The sequence below is a fragment of the Heloderma suspectum genome, chromosome 2 (genome assembly GCF_057233095.1).
Source record: "Heloderma suspectum isolate Gila_16-S chromosome 2, 16-S_ref, whole genome shotgun sequence".
In the NCBI taxonomy this organism is placed as follows: Eukaryota; Metazoa; Chordata; class Lepidosauria; order Squamata; family Helodermatidae; genus Heloderma; species Heloderma suspectum.
The window spans coordinates 216,857,014-216,874,076 of NC_139459.1; the positions used below are offsets into that span (position 1 = coordinate 216,857,014).

At 44.0% G+C, this 17,063-nt stretch overlaps 1 protein-coding gene across 3 annotated transcripts; it reads left to right on the forward strand.

The window, feature by feature from the left end:
• Positions 1-3,063: 3,063 nt before the first annotated feature.
• LOC146354004 (ankyrin repeat domain-containing protein 40-like) lies at positions 3,064-16,525 on the forward strand. Of its 3 annotated transcripts, none has more exons than XM_084837938.1 (5): positions 3,064-3,558; positions 6,660-6,808; positions 9,856-10,347; positions 12,791-12,966; positions 15,119-16,525. In XM_084837938.1, the coding sequence occupies exons 1-5, from the start codon at positions 3,440-3,442 to the stop codon at positions 15,263-15,265; spliced, it is 1,083 nt and encodes a 360-aa protein (XP_084694064.1). In that variant the 5' UTR covers positions 3,064-3,439; the 3' UTR covers positions 15,266-16,525. The 3 variants fall into 3 exon arrangements, with proteins under 3 accessions (XP_084694064.1, XP_084694066.1, XP_084694065.1); XM_084837940.1 differs by having other exon boundaries at positions 3,163-3,558; positions 9,856-10,035; XM_084837939.1 differs by having other exon boundaries at positions 3,163-3,558; positions 12,791-12,957; positions 15,119-16,524.
• Positions 16,526-17,063: the final 538 nt, after the last annotated feature.

A 17,063-nucleotide genomic window follows, 5' to 3' on the forward strand; every position in this document is an offset into this window, starting at 1 on the left:
GGGGGGGGGGATCAGTCTTCCCCCTGCAAAAAAAAAAATCTGAAGACTCCTGTTCCTGAAAAACCACTGTGCCTGTCCTTCCAAAATTTTGCAGGTTTCTGAGCAAGGGCAACTCTATGCTGTTGTTTGCCATTTTCATAAAAATTGCCCACAAAGAACATAGAGGGAAGTTACAGACTGGGACAGGGGATGACTTTCCTTACTGATGGATCTCTTCTTTTGCAAGGTTTCCCCAAAGCTGAATTAATGATAGGCTGCCGCTAGTCAGGACACATCCTGACACAACCTGGTCTGTACAGCTGCTTGGGAAATTGCTTGAACCCTATTGTCAAGGAGCCCTCCTTTCAGCCCAGCACTAAGGGAAGAATAAAGGGAAAGGTGCTTTGGATTTTCTTGTTCAAAGGAAACACAGAATTTAACACCTTGTAAAAATCTGAAGAACACAAACAGCAGTTTTGTAACCATGTAGTCCTTTGTGTGGAGAAGAGTTGTTAGTGAGAAATAACCTTTTAAAATAACACAGCCAAATGTCCAAATATAAAAAAGAGTTTATTTGGGGAGAAAGGAAAGGGCAGTCATGGCGGAAGGGGAGGACAAGGGAAGGCAACGCACACAGAATTTGAAATAAAAACAGTAAAGTCAGTCTAACTTATCTAGTTACACATTATCTATTTGGGTAGAGTTTTGGGTTCCAGAGGATATGCAGAGGTCATTTCAGAGAGCGAATGGTCTGAGAGGGAGCACCTTGGCCTCTGATTAGATGGTATTAGGAAGGCAGAGGGAGTAATCCTATCATGATCAATGGTAACCCCCGATCTCTGGGGCAACCACCTATCCAGTGCAAGGTGGGAGGAGTGGTGAGGAGCATATCTCCTCCCTACTCCTGCCACCCTGTGTTCATGGCTAGACAGCTGATTTTGGCTGTCTAGCCACAGGACCTCAGAGTGCGGGAAGCGTCGGCCGGGTGACACATAGGAAGTGTTGTACCGGCACTTCCAACTGCCCTGGCATACCCCCAGGAACGCCCCATTTCCCCCACTCCATGCTGCTCTTCCGAGCGCGGAGTGCGGGGCCGATCTGCATTGCCTATGAGGCAGTGCGGGAGGGGGTAGAGGTCAGTTCTCTGGGAACGGACCTTGGAGTGCGGGCTCCAAGGTCGGTTCCCAGGAACCGACTACTCCTATGGCTGTCTAGCCACTGACTAGCGGCCATAGGATTGCGCCCTTAGAGGGGTGAGCAAACCTTTGCTTTTATGGGAATCTGAGTTCAATAAAAGGTGGCTTCTTAGTGGAGACTGATTGTTGCTTTGTCTAGTAATGCAATACTTCTATTTCTGATGTCCGTCATCTAGTCAGAAAATCAGAAAATTACTTAGTGGCAAGACGTACCTTTGTAACAACTCTAACTTTACATCTTAAAAGAGCCAGCCAGTTTGAACCAATTAGGCCATTATAATTTTTTTTAAAAAGCAACAGCTTAGGTTTTTGGATATGTACGGGAGAACAAGAGGGTGAGATAAACCTGTTCAGGTATCCTGGCATGGAGCCAACTCACCAGATGCTTAAGGGGGCATTGTTCAGCTACCTCAGAATATAGAGGCCGAGTTTTGGAAATGCCCAAATTGTAAAGGCGGATCCTGTACAAAAAACCGAGCCTCTTCATCTGAAACATGGCAGGCTTGATCCCCTCAGAAGAGGCAACCATGCCTGCGATTTTCATCCAATTCTACCAAGAAATTTTTAAAAAGTGACTGGCAGTTCACTTAAAAAAATAAAAATGTGCAGGCATCTAGCACAATCCCCTTGTACTTATTTGTCTGAAATTTTGCATTTCCTCCCAAGGGGCTACTATGCATATACATTTAATTCAATCCTGTCAAAGAGCAAGAGAGTTATAGAATGTCTCTAGACGAGTGATTTATTGCACACTTGTGATTGGCCACTCACAGAAGTTTGTGGGTCCTTTACACGATGTTGTCAATCTCCAGGACATTCCTGCGCCTTTTCCCGTTTATCCCACTTTCAATCAGAGATAAGTGGAATATTTTTAAAAACCCACAGGATATCAGCAGTGTGAAATGCCAGCACAGCACTATGAACTTGTTGAGGAGGGACTTTCCTTGATTCAAACCACATGTCTGCCATGTAAATACTTGAGCACATTTCTGGATTGGAGAAAGAAGAGGGTAAAATGCCTCCCTGCAACGAAGGGAGACACATCTGACCCCCCATCCCAATTCTACTCAGAAGAGGGAGGCGCTCCCTTGATTCAAACCACATGTCTGCAGTGTAAAGGAGCCCCTCCTAATCCCACAAAGAAACCAAAGGCAGAAAGCCTCTGTAAGGATGCAGGGGTTGTGCTGGGTTTTTGTTGTTGTTGTTGCTAATATGGAGACACCCATAGTCATTTGTTGATGTCCAGTTATAGTCAATAAATGGAAGGCATGAAGCTTCAGAGTTTGGAATTGAGATTCAAGTTTGGTCCTGAGTCAAATCAGGCAGCCTCCAAATCAGTCTTGTTTTCCAAACTGGACTATTTTCTGAATCACTGAATTGGGGTCTGAACTGAATCTTGTGGTTAGTGTACATCTCCACCAAACATGGATTTTGGAATGTTTTCTTTTGGCCCACACAGCTACCTTTGCTTTTTGTGTGGCTTGGAGAATACCAAATTGACACATTCAAAAGCAGGATCTTATACTGGAGGAATACAGTGTTATAGCACCCCAAACTGGGGTTTTATTCTCTGACTACACCCCCTCCAACTACTAGGCGGGGAATGAGTTGAACATGGCAAACGTGTAATTCGGACTAGCCTGTTGGTAGTACAGAATTACCTTACTGCCAATTTGTATGTTACATGGGGGTGCAAGCCTTCGGAAGTAGTCTAGAAAGCTACCTTAGGAGTAAGCTTTGAAGTATATTGTTGAAACGCCTGTTCAGAATTCGCTGCTGTGAGAGCATTTGGCTCTGGCTATGGAGCGGCATGGCCACCCCCGCGCCTTGCCCAACCGATTTCGTTGTTGCCAAGGAAACGGGGCTTAGCATCACTAATCCCGTGTGGACCAGGAGAGGGACGCCCTCCCGGCTGCCCGCCTTGCCCGTTCCTTAATGCGGCGTCGGTGGTGGGTGTGGTGTGTGAACAGGCCCCCCCTGCTCGGGGGGATTTGGCTGCCTCCGGAGCGAGCAACGTTCCCTCAGGCTGCCTGTGGAGCTGCCACGCGCTGCGCGGGCGCGCAGGCCCCAGAGGGCCTCCGCCGGGTGTGTCACCGAGAATAGAGTCCCGCAGACGGGCGAGCCGGGCGCGGAGCCGCAGCAGCTCCCGCTCGCGCCCAGCCTTTCGCCCCGCAGGGTCTGGGCGTGCGTGCGGGGAGGGGGGCGAAGGGGCACGTCTGGGCCGGGCAGCCGCGCCAGGGGGCGCTGGGGAGGGGGGCGAGAGGATGAGCGGCCATCTCGAGGAGCGGCTGAGGGAAGCCGCTGCTCTGGGCGACCTCGAGGAGGCGCAGACGCTGCTCCGCCAGGGGGTGGAGGTGAATGCCCAGAATGAAGTCAATGGCTGGTAAGACTCCCCTCGTTTCCTCTCCTCCCCGGCTCCTCCGTGCTGTGCCCCTTCCCACTGCAGCCACCGCCCCACTCCCCAACCCCGTCACAGGATAGGTATGGCGGGGCAACCCCGACGGCGACAGCAAAGCACGTTACACGCAAATAGCGCTCCAGGGTGCGCGCGCCTTTCCCCCAAAGCACCCCCGCCCGCTGCTTCTCCTCTGCCCGCCGCCCAGATGCGGTTCACAAAAGGGGGCAGGCCCCCACCAGCGTCTGGCAAAAACGGGCGGGCCAAACATCGGGTAGATCCTGGCAACGGACTGCTTGGTTATGAAACTCTGAGCGACGTAGAGGCTCCTGTCAAGCTTTGGTTCCAGAGACCTCTGGGAAATGCATTCAGGATGAGCAATCACACCTATATTTTTGCATATCACCCATCACAGTCATTCTTAATGACATCCAACATTTGTATACTTTTTTAATGGGGGGGGGGCAGCGGCGGAGTGTTCGATGTGCTTTAGCTATCCAAGACAGATCAAGTATGATTATGTCCCCCAGTATTGAAGATATGTAATAATATTATTTATAGAGAACCTACAACTAAGTACTATACGAAGAGAGATAAAAATTGGTGGAGCTAAGATTTGGGGAATGACAACTCACACTCTGAAGGCCAATCTACACATTATGCAGGAGATCTGCAGTTGGTTCTCCCAACCTCTTTATTTCCACTTTAAGGCATTTCAGAGCACAGCAGTCCGCTGCAGGACAAACGGGGAGGGGGAGGGAGAGCTTGGGGAAATTATTACTTTTTTAAATCATGAGTTTTAAAAACCCTTTCCCAGTGCTCTGATCCAATCCTCTCCCCACCCTTTGTGATCTAGTCACAGATCTCCTGAATAACATGTAGTTGTGCAGTATGGCCCTTAGTCACTATGTTACTCAGCTTCCAGTGGTCAGAAAGCAAATGATGAAGTAATATAATCCTGTGTTTCTCCCAAAAGCTCAAGCACAGTTTCCATCTATTACTTCCTGCTGTAAATTCTTGTATGAGAGAAGTGCTGCAGATGTTGGGCAAATTGGAACTCCAGTTGTATGGAATGAGTATCTGATGTTGCTTCTGTGGCGGGGAGTTCCTATACTGCTCCCCTTAAAACTACCCAAATCTAAAAACATTAAAGGTGTTACCATACAAACATGCATATGAAGCTGCCTTACTTAGTCAGACTATTGGTCCAGCTGGATCCTAGACCAATCTTCTCCAACCCGGTGCCCTCCAAATGTTTTGGATTACAACTCCTGGCTATTGGTCATGCTGGCTGCTGCTGATGGGAGTTGAAGTCCAAAACATTTGGAGGTGGGAAGGAAGGCTGATCTAGCCCAATATTGTCTATGTCAACTCGCAGTGGCTTTCCAGGACCTTAGGCATCTCTAAATACTAAGGACTGAACTTGTAGCTACAGCCCCACCAATCCTATCTGATCACTTCAAATGAGAACAAGGATTCATGGGAAGGATTTTTGTATAACTGTGTGAATGCAAGCAAAGGACAATATGGTTTAAAAAGTGTGAATCCCCAGAATATTAAACCACATCGAATTAAAGGGAGTAGCTTTAAAGTCATTTGGCCACTGCAGTAGATAGCATGTTTTTGTTTTGGTCTCTGAATCCTATATGGTTGCTATGAGTGGGTTTTCCATTAACACTTGACACTTATGTGCTTCACTGCACTCACATTCAGGGCTATTAGCCTGGCAACACATCAGTCTGGTTTTGAGAATAATAATTATAACTGCCACCCGAGCCAAGTGGGGATTGCATATTCAACCTGGCGTCTGTGGGTGCCGCAGCTCACCATGGGTTAAATAACGGTGTGTTGTCCAAACCTGATTACTCATTTAAAAGGTGTGTTAACGACTGAACAACAACAACATCTTGTGGTTAAGGGTGGAGTACATTAACATAGCCAAGAGTGCAACTGGTGTAGACAAAGTTCCCTAAAAGAAAGGGGTGATAAACAAGTGACGTGAATGGCTGATATGGACAGATGTAAAGAGCTTGGGCTAACCAATCACATCATATATCATGTTTAAATGTAAAACTATAAGAGCAGAAGGTGGGGTCACTCCCAGCAGAGAATCACCTCTGCTAGCAGAACACTGCAAAAACTAGTAATGTCTGTTTTTCTAAGCTTGTAAGTTAATGTCTTCATCTTCCTGTTCTAAAACTTTGTTAACTGTTACCATGATGGCATCTTCTTTCTATAATTGTCTTAAATATATCTGATTTTTGTTAATGTTTTAAAACACAACCTAATCATACGAGCATCTAATTATAAAGTCACGCTGCTGTCTGGGCAAGTCATAGCCTACAAATCCAACATATCCCCATTAGGCAGGGTTGTAGGGGACCTGTTCTAATGGGGATATTGTTATTTAAGTTTAAAGAGTCCAAATAGATTTTTGGGCCAGATTATTTCCCTACAACACATCCTTTCCCCACACCAATACGCATACTCTTCCCCCGCTCAGCTGCCCAGCTGATTGGACTGTGGGAACTACTGAAGAATATGCCAGTCAGTGCACTCCTCAGCTTTCCTCAGTGAAAACCATCTCTGTGCATGCATGTGCATGTGAGCACGCACGCACGCACAAATTAAATTGGAAGGATAGTGTGTGAGGATAACTCTACCAGTGCTGTCCTCCCTATGTAACTCATGCTCCTCCAGCCTGCCAAACAGCTGTTTGGTAGACTGGGGCAGTGCAATTGTGATGGGGACAATGCTGCATGGTGAGTCAATCCTGTTTGCCATCCTCCCTATCACAACTGTACTTGCCCCAATCCACCAAAGAGGTGTTTAGTGGGTTGGGGGGAGCACAGCTATGATGGGGAGGAGGGTGCATGGGGATGACCCTGTCCGCCCGCTGTCCTCCTTCTGTAAATTGCACTTCCCCAGCCTGCCAAACAGCTAGTCAACTGGCTGTGGGGGGAGGGGGGGGGAGGGAGAATGCAGTTTTGACAGTAGGGGTACAGACCACATTAATGGCATCTGCAGGCTGCATGTTGAGCTCCAGAGATTTATAGAGGCTAAATAACCAATATCTTTCTTTTACTTAGGACTTGTTTACACTGGGCTTGCAAACGGAACCACCCTCAAGTGGTTGCTTACCTGCTGGACTCTGGAGCTGATAAAGAGATTTTAACAATTAATGGAGAGCTAGCAGCACATTTAACTTCAAAAAAAGAAATCAGAAATATTCTGGGAGGTACACGTGACATTTTGTATTTGTCTTTTTAAAAAATATGTTATGGACTTTTAATGTAATGCATTAGATGGACAACATTTTCATAGCAGAGACCTATACTGTCAGTCTTACACTCATCAGAGATTTCAAATGAGGGTCATAATGGAAGTGTGAGCTACACGGTGGGGATCTGACCTTATTTGGGCTTTATGTTCAGTATCTTAAAGTTTTTGTTTTATTTAGGGGTTTTTTAAACCTTCATGAATATGTTACTTGGGATAATTCCTTTTATAACTTTTAAAAAAATATGTTGTATACTTGCTCCATTGCTACAGTGCAGGGAGATGTCTCTCATAGCTATTCTTTTGCCCAGTAGCATGTAATTTGAGCTGTCAGTAAAAGTGTATAAGGATAATAAGGGATTCCTTTCCCCAAGATAGGAGGTTATTTCTATTTCCCATTCCTCTAAGAGGTTATCACAGCTCTGTTTTCAGATTTCTTACCCCCCGAGAACCTGTTCCCAGGGGTGGCCCTACCATTAGGTAGAATAAGGCAGCCCCCTCAGGCAGCTGGTTTTGGGTGCCATGAAAGGACAGCAGATTGTTAGTTTATTGTTATTGCCATGTTTACTGCCAGGGAGCGGGAGACGTGCTTGTATAATTTTCTGTTTCAGGTGGCAAAATAACTTGGCTCACTTTGGGAACTATCTGCCTTGACTTGGTGGTGGTGGAGCACCATTTACTGTTCTGCCTCAGACAAGCAACATGTCTTGGACTGGCCCTGCCCTTTCCACTTCCATTGGTCTGCTGAAGCTTCTCATTGGCTGTAGAATCTAGTGAGCACTCTCAATTTCTGTGGGGTGCCAGCTATGTCTTTTGGGCCCTGTTATTCCCATATCAAAATTGAGATTGACCCAGTTTGCATGTAATGGCGGCAAACCCGATTAATTAATCAACCCACAATCTGCTACAGCATGTGCCCAGCATCTGCAGCTGCTGCTTTGCATAATCAACCAAATCAGAAGTTGTTTCATGATGTGCGAACCTGGACACTATGGGTTATTTGTGGGTTAAACAACCCACAGTTAACCTACAATTAGTTCTATGGGTTGTTTAACCCACATATAACCCATAGTGTCCAGGTGGTGTTTCCATCAGTGATTTACTCTGAGCCAGCTGCGTGTTCAGGTTGGTAGATACATGCCATCATGGCCATCCAGTAGCCACCCGGGAGCTTATCATAGAAAAATCAAATTTCCTAAGACTGCTTGACATCCAATTCTTTTCCTTAAGTTGGGTTCTCCCCAGTATAGTTGCTGTGTGCCCCAACCCCCGCATTGACCTCAGGTATGCTAGCTCTGCCCAGGGGTGTGCCTTTCACTGTGACCCTAGTCAAGGGGAGTTTCCTCCCATTGTGCTGAATGAGTCTTACCCTGTGAATGCCCACAGAAATTACAGAGAAACCCCTCAATTGACACAGCACATTTTGAAGCCCAATTCCTTAAGTGTGATTAAGCATGATCTTGAGGCTCCGATTCATTGCCTTAAGGAAGTAATTACTTCACAGCTTCCTTATAGAGATCCTGTGCTTTAAAATGGGGGCTGTTTTCCTTCTCTTTCCCACAACAAACCCATTAGTGTCTCCTCAGAAGTAACTCCCATTGTGCTGAATGTGGCTTGCCTTTGAATCCCACATCAGAACTTAAAGAGGTTCCCCCTCAATTGAAATGGCACATTCTAAAGCCTAATTCCTTAAGTGTGATTCAGCGATTAAGGCTCCAGTTCACTGCTTTAGGAAGTAAGTACTTCACAGCTTCGTTTTAGATATCCTGCAGGTTACAATGGGGGCTGGTTTCTGTCTTTGTGTTTACTCCTCTCTTTCCCACAACAAACCCATTAGTGTCTCCTCAGAAGTAACTCCCATTGCGCTCATTGAGGCCTGCTCCTGAAATGCAGGTGCATCTGCACTTTCAGGGGAAAGGATAAAATGGGGGGGGGGAGAGGAAGCCTTTCTTATTGGTTGAGCAGCCCTTGCCAGTCAGATGACATTCACGCCAACCCCCACCAGGAAGTATGTTCTGTGAAGTGATTTTTACTGCTGCGGAGAATTGGCTCATGGAACCCTGCTCACAGCAAAGCCTATTTCTTTTTAAAAATCTGGTACTCCTCCATTAGCTTCTCCTTCCATTGTCGTGGAAACATGGCCCAGGCTCTAATGTCACAATACGACCTGCAATCAAGCTGATCAGAGGTAAATTATGTAAAGCAGTAGCAGCATGCATCAGGCACATACTGTGGCAAATTGTGGGTTGATTAATTAACCCATGATTTGCCACCATTATGTGTGAACAGGCTTATTCTAAGTCCTAGAATTGTCCCAAGATTCCCTGCAGGAGTACATAGCACATAGGTTTAACTGGTTCTAACTCCATTAAGCTTCAGTCAGGCTGCTAAGACCTTTTTATTTCACTTTTAGTATGGGTTAAAGTACTGCCTCTCTGTATGCTGAATTGTTTTATCCTGCTCTTGGTTTAATTGCATAAAATTGATTTTAGTAACTTGAACTGTTTGTATCATGTGTTAAGTATGTCATAATTTCTTTTTGGAGGTTGCTTTGAGTTCATTTCATAAAGAAAAGTGGGATATCTCCTGGCCTCCAGCCACGCCCCCAAACCAGCTAATAATCTACACCAGTCCTGGCGTACATTAATTCAAAGCGAGGGAATCAGTTAAAAGAAAGAAAAACTCTGGCTAGGGAGGAGAAAAAAGACAGAAAAACCACTCCTCCCTCCCTTCCACCTTGCTGGCATGGGTCCAGTAAGGGTTTGGATAACTCAGAGGCCCTGAAGTCAGAGCTCTGAGAGATCAGGGTTAAGATTGCCCTGTCCATTTTTTCATCTGTTCTTTGAAAGGTGTTTGCTTTTCCTTTTTAGGTTAAAAATAGCCATTTATGATTTTACAGATATCAGGTATTAATTCTTGTGGTTCTGAAAAGCATATGAGAATTCTCTTTGTTATGATTTTAAATGGACAAGATGCTTAAAATACTCTATTTTTCTTTTCCCCCAGCCTCCCCTGAAGTGGAAGAATGCGATAATCAAGAAGCGAATGACTTAAAGCTGCCAACTGTTGCGAACTATCTGACCCACCTGCCATTCCCTTACATTTACAGTCAAGAAAGGAACAGTGTCCTTGATACCTTGGCACCACCCAAGGACCCTAGCACAGCCATCTCTTCCTTATTTGAGGGTGAGCCTAGTCCTTGTTTATCAGCAACTCAAGATGAGAATGTTTGCACACCCAACTCTTTGCGCAAAGAAATTGAATTTCGCCGTGAAGGGGCGCTCACGGCTCCCATCAGCACAGGAGCACCAGAATGCACAAGCCCTGAAGGCCAGAGCTGCCCTGTTTATCCCTCACCTACATGTCACAACAGAGCTCTATTTACCTCAGCAGTATCTAGACACCATGTACCTCAGCAAGCAAATGGCTCCTGCATGGGCACTGCTCTGCCATTACACCCACTGCTTCTCACAGGAACTTTCCCATATAATATGCAAGGTACTGAAATGTGTCATTTTCCATTATAACACTTTTTTAACGGCTAGCTGCAAATTATGGTGTGCATCACTACCTGCTGTACTTCGTAGCTGCTTTTTAAAAATTCTTTTTTCTTAAAGGGAGTGTTCTCAAGATAGGCCTGCTTCCTTAACTGGTTCTTGATGCAGAGTCATTTTGTAGATGTGTGAGGGTGAGCAGATAGTAGATTTCCAGACATTTTGGACTTCAGCTCACAGCATTCCTGACCATTAGTCATTCTGGCAGGGGTGTCTGGGAGTTGAAGTCTAAAATAGCTGGCGATCTACCTTCTGTCCACCCCTGCTGTTGGGCACCACTCATTTCCACAGTGTTTCTTTGGTCCATTGACCCATTTCCTTCCCCTGTGTAATGTGTTCAGAAGCGGAGGTTCCACACTGTACAGATACTGTAAGAGAAAGGAGAAATGGTGGCTTCCCATACAGTAGTAGTCATGTGGGGAAGAAGCTTTTGAGAAAACTGTTGAGAAAAAAGGAGCTGTATCTCAGAAATGATAGCAGAAAGGTTGGCAGGTGCTCAGTGTACTGAAAGGAGTGCTGTCATTGTAACAGAGGAAGTAGACAGCATTTCTAAAGTCGACGATTTCGGTTGGAACACATGTGGCCCAACCCTCAGATCTGCAGTGCAAACGTGTCAATTTTAAGAATGAGGCATAGACATTCTAACAATTGTGCCAGTGCAACATTTCAAACCCTTACATTCCTCTGCTTATCTGTCTTGTGTGTCATACTTGTATCCTGCTTGCCTTCTGAAGAGTAACTTACATATTGCTCCCAAAGGTGTCTTCCACCTACTTAGCTTCAATAATAGCATGGCATCACATGCTTTCTGACCATCCTGTGTGGCACTCCATTTACCCATCTTGAAAAGTTGGCCAGCTTTAAAATCTAATTGCTTAAGAGTAGGGTATCGGCCACCTAATGCGAAGAGAAAACTCCCTGGAAAAGACCCTGATGCTGGGAAAGACTGAAGGCAAAAGGAGAAGGGGACGGCAGAGGATGAGATGGCTAGATAGCATCACGGATGCAATGAATATGAACTTGAGCACGCTCCGGGAGAGAGCGCAGGACAGGAAGGCCTGGCGTGCTATGGTCCATGGGGTCACGAAGAGTCGGACACGACTGAACGACTGAACAACAACAACAACAACAAGGGTATCATAAATCCAGGGGCCCATAAAATCTGCAGATGCAGACATTTTTAGCAGATTTGGCACTAATCAGATACAGGAAAAAGTTATGTCACTGCTAAACCCCAGCAGCTACCACAAAACAAGAGGATTAAATGGGTGCTAGTACTGGCTAGAAAACCCAGAAAATTCAGGAGATCTTTGTGGCAATGGCCTGTGAGTTACTTTTCCACCTTGTGCCCTCAGTATCTTTATTATCCATCTGTCCTAGCCCCCCACCCCACTTGCTTCTTCATTCTACCCCTTGCCAAATGCTTGTTAATATTTTCAACTAATTCTAACGGACTGGAGCAGTTCTACAATTGCCTCTTGACCAGTACTTCCAAAGTTAACCAGTGGAACTTAAAAAAAAACAACGTTGGCAGGGTACCCGTCTTATTTTCTCAAGTTTTTAAAATACATTTCTACAAGTTATTGTTTGCCATGCCATAGAATTCACTTAGTTTTTACTTTATGCAAATTGTAATTTAATAACAAATTCACCACAGCTTGTTCCTTTTTATGTTTTTACCATTTTAAAGGATTTTTTTTGCCAACTGTTAGTTTTTCTTTTTGAGTTCTGCTGACATCACTTACACATTTGTCTGAGAATCTGTGGTTGCATAAGCCAACAAAAAACATGGCTGAAGTACACGAAACTGAATCGTGTACATTAGTACAGGGATGGGCAGAAGGTAGATCTCTGGACAATTTGCATTGATCAGCGAGGATTTCTGATTTATAACAGCAACAAATTGACTCTATCAGCCCTTTACTTCTGAAATGACAAAATCTTGAGGTAGCAAGGAGTGGATTTTTGTGTGGAAGGATTGTGAGCTCTATTGAGTTCTGGTACTTGGAAGAAATTCCTGGCCTCAGAATTCTAAGTGTATGGCTTTTGCACAAAGCAGGCTGCAGTTGATGGATTTCAGGGTTCTAGTTAAAAAAAAGTAGATGTTGCAAGCCTCTGCTTTAGTCCCATTGAAATCAATTTGTCACCACTGACTCCTGGATTGTGACCCTGACAGTCTTTGTGAAAACAGAACCCAAATCTAAATAACACAGGCTGAACTGTTTAAGACCTTAGTAGTGAATTTCTTTTTGAAATTGGTGGGGCATACATCTAAGGAAAAGGGTTTGGGATTGCCAGTGAAGTGATTGCCATTTCATTTTCCCTATGTGTTGGTGGTAATTAACTTCATTTAAAAACTCATTCTTTCCCCCCATATAAATATCCAGAATTGGTGCTTAAAGTAAGAGTTCAGAATCCTAAAGAGAAAGACTTCATTGAAATTGAACTGGACAGAAAAGAGCTGACTTATCAGGATTTGCTCAGAGTAAGTTGCTGCGAATTGGGTGTCAATCCTGAACAAGTGGAGAAGGTTAGAAAGCTACCCAATACACTGGTAAGAAAGGTAAGGATTAAAAAAAATGTTTAGGTATTTGTTTATATGTTGATTCTTCTATTTTGGACATGTTGGTGGAAATGGATCCCCATCCATCATAGAGTGCAGACAATAGAAAAAATAGCCCAGGTTATGGCCTTGTACAGGCAATAGATACCCATTATCTATTATTTGGTGCACACATAATTAGAGTGCACTATATTCAGCTGATTTGTTCTCTAGAAAATGCCAAATGTGTGCCTCTTAATTTATTGAGTTTTAGCCCCAATTCAGAGGTCCTCTTGCAAAACCGAAAGATGCACACGTTATGTGCAAGAATATTCCTTTAAACCAGATACTACAGAGCAACTGTTGGGGGCAAGGAAAAGGTTAGGCTCCCTGCCCCTGAACAGCAGCTGGCGTCAGGGCCCTTCACCACCAAACAGGTGATCATGTCAAAGTTGGATCATGCATTTTGTTTATTATCTCCATACGCAATTTTATTAATGCATATGTTTAAAGGAGTATTGGGCAGGATCCAAAGAACTATGAGTGGATGTCCATTTATGCAACGAGGCTTTCCTACCTCCTTCCCACTCCAGCACCTCACATCCTGCAAAAGCCACTCTGGAGGGGGAAAGCAGCTGGGAGTAAAAACTCAGTTGGGATTGGTAACACTCCTCCCTTCTGCAAGCAGAAGTGCCTGCTCGTCATGTGAGGGGTTCTCCAGATTTCACCTATTGTTTTTCAAATTCTGCCCTTTAATATTAGTAGCCCTTAAAATAATTCATATTTCTGACCATGCCAAACAGCTAACTCCTAAACCACATGTTTTTGTAGGGGAAAAACCCACGTATAGGAAACATGAGACAGCACAAATTACCATCAGATTGAAAGCTCTGCTGTATTTCTGAGAATCCATTGACCTGAACTTGTTCTTCTGAGTAAACATTAAATACTTTCTTGCTCATGCAGGAAAAGGAGTTTATGCTAAAGAATGGCTAGATGTCTAGTCATTTCCAACCAGAAATTTCAGGTAGCAGCCAATGACCAGGTTCAGATGACACACCACAACTCGCTAAGGGTTATTTAACCCACAATAAGTCACAATGCCCATAGGCTTGAAGTTACATATGCAACCCCCGCTTGGTGTTTGTCGTGTCATACGAAAACAGACCATGGGTTGTTTAACCCTCGCATAACCCATACTTGCTGGATTCACATGACATGGCATGTGGCCAGGCTATCCCTGCCCAGGAATGGTTATAGCTGGCAGGTGAGCCAAAGTTGGTTAAAAGCATGCCAAGCCAGAGACTACTTGGGCCTCCAGTGGCAAACATGAATCAAGGCATACTCCCAAGCTCCATAACTCCAGCATCAGAAGTGTAATCCCAGCTAGGACAAGTTATTTACTCGATTCCCAGACATGAGAACCACTAATCCAGAGGGCTTCCATCTTGAAAGGATTGTTTTTTATTGGCCCTCATCTAGCCCATTAGTGTCCCTTTTGCTTGGCCGCACACATCACTGGAATGTGGCCCCAAAATTGAATTCAGACCTTGGGCTGAAAGCAGTTTCTCAGCCCTAATAGCTAACATACCTTTGTTTGTACTAATGGAATTAGCTCATGCCATGAACTAGGGAGCAGTACGAGCCCTACTTATTCTCATGATTTGATATTACTCTAATTTCCTGCAGATTTATGAACTAGGTAAAAATAGTTTTTGGACTCTGTGATTACAGATATTTCTATCAAGTAAAAGCTAGTATCTTTCCCCTGTATATGGCAGTGACTAAAGCCCTCTTCGGGCAGACACAAATAAAATCCTGCTTCAGACCTTCATGCTCTACTCATGAAAGGCTCTGGTAGGTATATTGGGGAGTAGAGCTTACACATATTAATGAGTGGTCATTGTGTACCTTACTGTCAGTAACCCACCATACTGCTCCATATCAAACTGTGGGTCAGTATGATAAACTTGTTTCTTGGGTAGGGAGCCACTCCCACAATTTACAGTGGAATATTTTTCCATAACTGAGACACTTGAGGTAGCATTTTACAATATTCAATCTGGTAATCTCGGTGGAGCCTATCACCTGGCTTATCATTTTCTTTCACAGCTAAAACTGCTTTAAACTACACCCAATCAATTAAATAATTTTATTTTCTTATTCATTCAAGGATAAAGACGTCAGCAGGCTTCAGGATTTTCAAGAGCTGGAGCTAGTTTTAGCGAGAAGCATCAGTTCTCCTTTCAGAAATGCTGCAGGAACAATACTGATGGAAAGACCCTGCTATAACACCAAAGCGGCAAAACTGACATATTGAAGTTTAATATTTACAGCAGTGGATTAAGTCCTATAAAACCTTACATTCTTGTTAAGGTTGTATTATCCCTACTAGTGAATATTTTTATAAATTGATATTTTCAATTTAGATACAGTGTTTTTTTAAAACACTTATACTTCAGTTTATATTTGCTGAGTGGAGCTAGCGCTAAGCTCCTGTACAGCTCAAGCACTTTAGAAGTCTCAAGTATCAAATGAACAAGCAGACAGGAAAAATGGCTTTGTGGGAAAGAATAATCACAACTATTTTCCCAATAGGTACTTGTTCCCTCAGTCAACTGGAGTCTGGCACCTCATGAATTGTCAAGCAATGTGATCTTATTGAGACAGTGACCCAGTTGTTATGATTTGCTGGGGCTGTGTGCCACTGTCATTTTGAATATGCACCCTCCAACTGGAGATTGTTTTGTGATGTTCAAACCCAGACACTATGGCTTGTGGGTTAATCAACCCACAGTTAACCTGCAGTTAGTTGTTAGGTTAACTTTGGGTTGTTTAACTCATGATTAACCCATAGTGTCCGGGTTCACATATCATGGAGCAACCTCTGATTGAAGGTTGCGTATTCAAAATGGGCAAACAGTGGGTTAATTAACCCATTACTTATCATTGTTATATGCAAACATGGCCTGTATGGTTAAGAGGTTATATTCAGGATAAGCTTAACTTTATTGTAGTTGCTTGTCTTTTAAGTAACAGTAGCGGTTAACAGCAGTAAGACAAGTAAGCTGAGTACAGGAAGCACACTGTAGGGGAAAAAAATCTTTAGTACTTTTTTCTTGCCCAATGGTTTTCATTCATAATATATTGCTGTAGAACATTTTTTTAACCTTTCCTCACCATACCAGCTACATGGACCAAGAGTAATTCCAACGTTAACTGTTATACGGAGTTAATAGTTCTGCCAACAGAAATAAGTTTAAAGCATTTCCCGTTATCACCTTCTGTTCTGCAAGTTGATGTATACTATTTAAACATGAGTAGAAGGGATTATATAGCAATGCTGGTAACAGCAAATCTATGCATTTAGAATACTATTTTTGTAGTTTTGTACAAAAATGTTAAGACATGCCATGCAAACTGAAGAAATAGAAATTGCTGTATTTGTGTGATGCATTACCCCGTAGACTTAAGAGAACTGTTTTCAAGGTGGCTTTATTTGTGTACTATCAACTTGTAACAGGATAATTGCTGATTTTAAGTGTTTTTTTTTAATTAAAGCTTTGTTTTAGGCCTGATTATTATGTCTCCCATATATGGTTCTGTGTTGTGAAGGCACCACATAATTCACGTGGTGTAAAGCTGTGCTTATTTTCCAAAATGGTTTACTTCTAACAGGTAAGGTGACTTCATACAATCTCATCTACTTCTAAAGTTCCTCCTGCCAACACTGCATACCCTCTGATATATGTCTCCACACATAACATCTGTATAGTACGTAAATATGGCCTTGTTTCCATTATCCTTCCACTCTCTCTCTCTCACACACACGCTCCCTCTCAGGTTGTGCTGCCTACTCTCTTTGCAGAATCCCTTCTGATCAACAGTACAAAGATCCAACTGTTGCCTAAACCTTGTGTAGTGACTTGTATGTAGGGGTGTTGCAAGCACCCAATATAGGGGTGGACTCCAATAGACTCTCCCCCCCCCCCCCCCAGCTTGGCCCCCTGAACTCCAGTTTGCGAACCACATGGCACTTACCGGATCCGTTTGCTGAGCGGTCCATGAAGAGGGGTCGGCCACCGGATCATTCCCCAAGCCGCCATTGTTATGCAAAC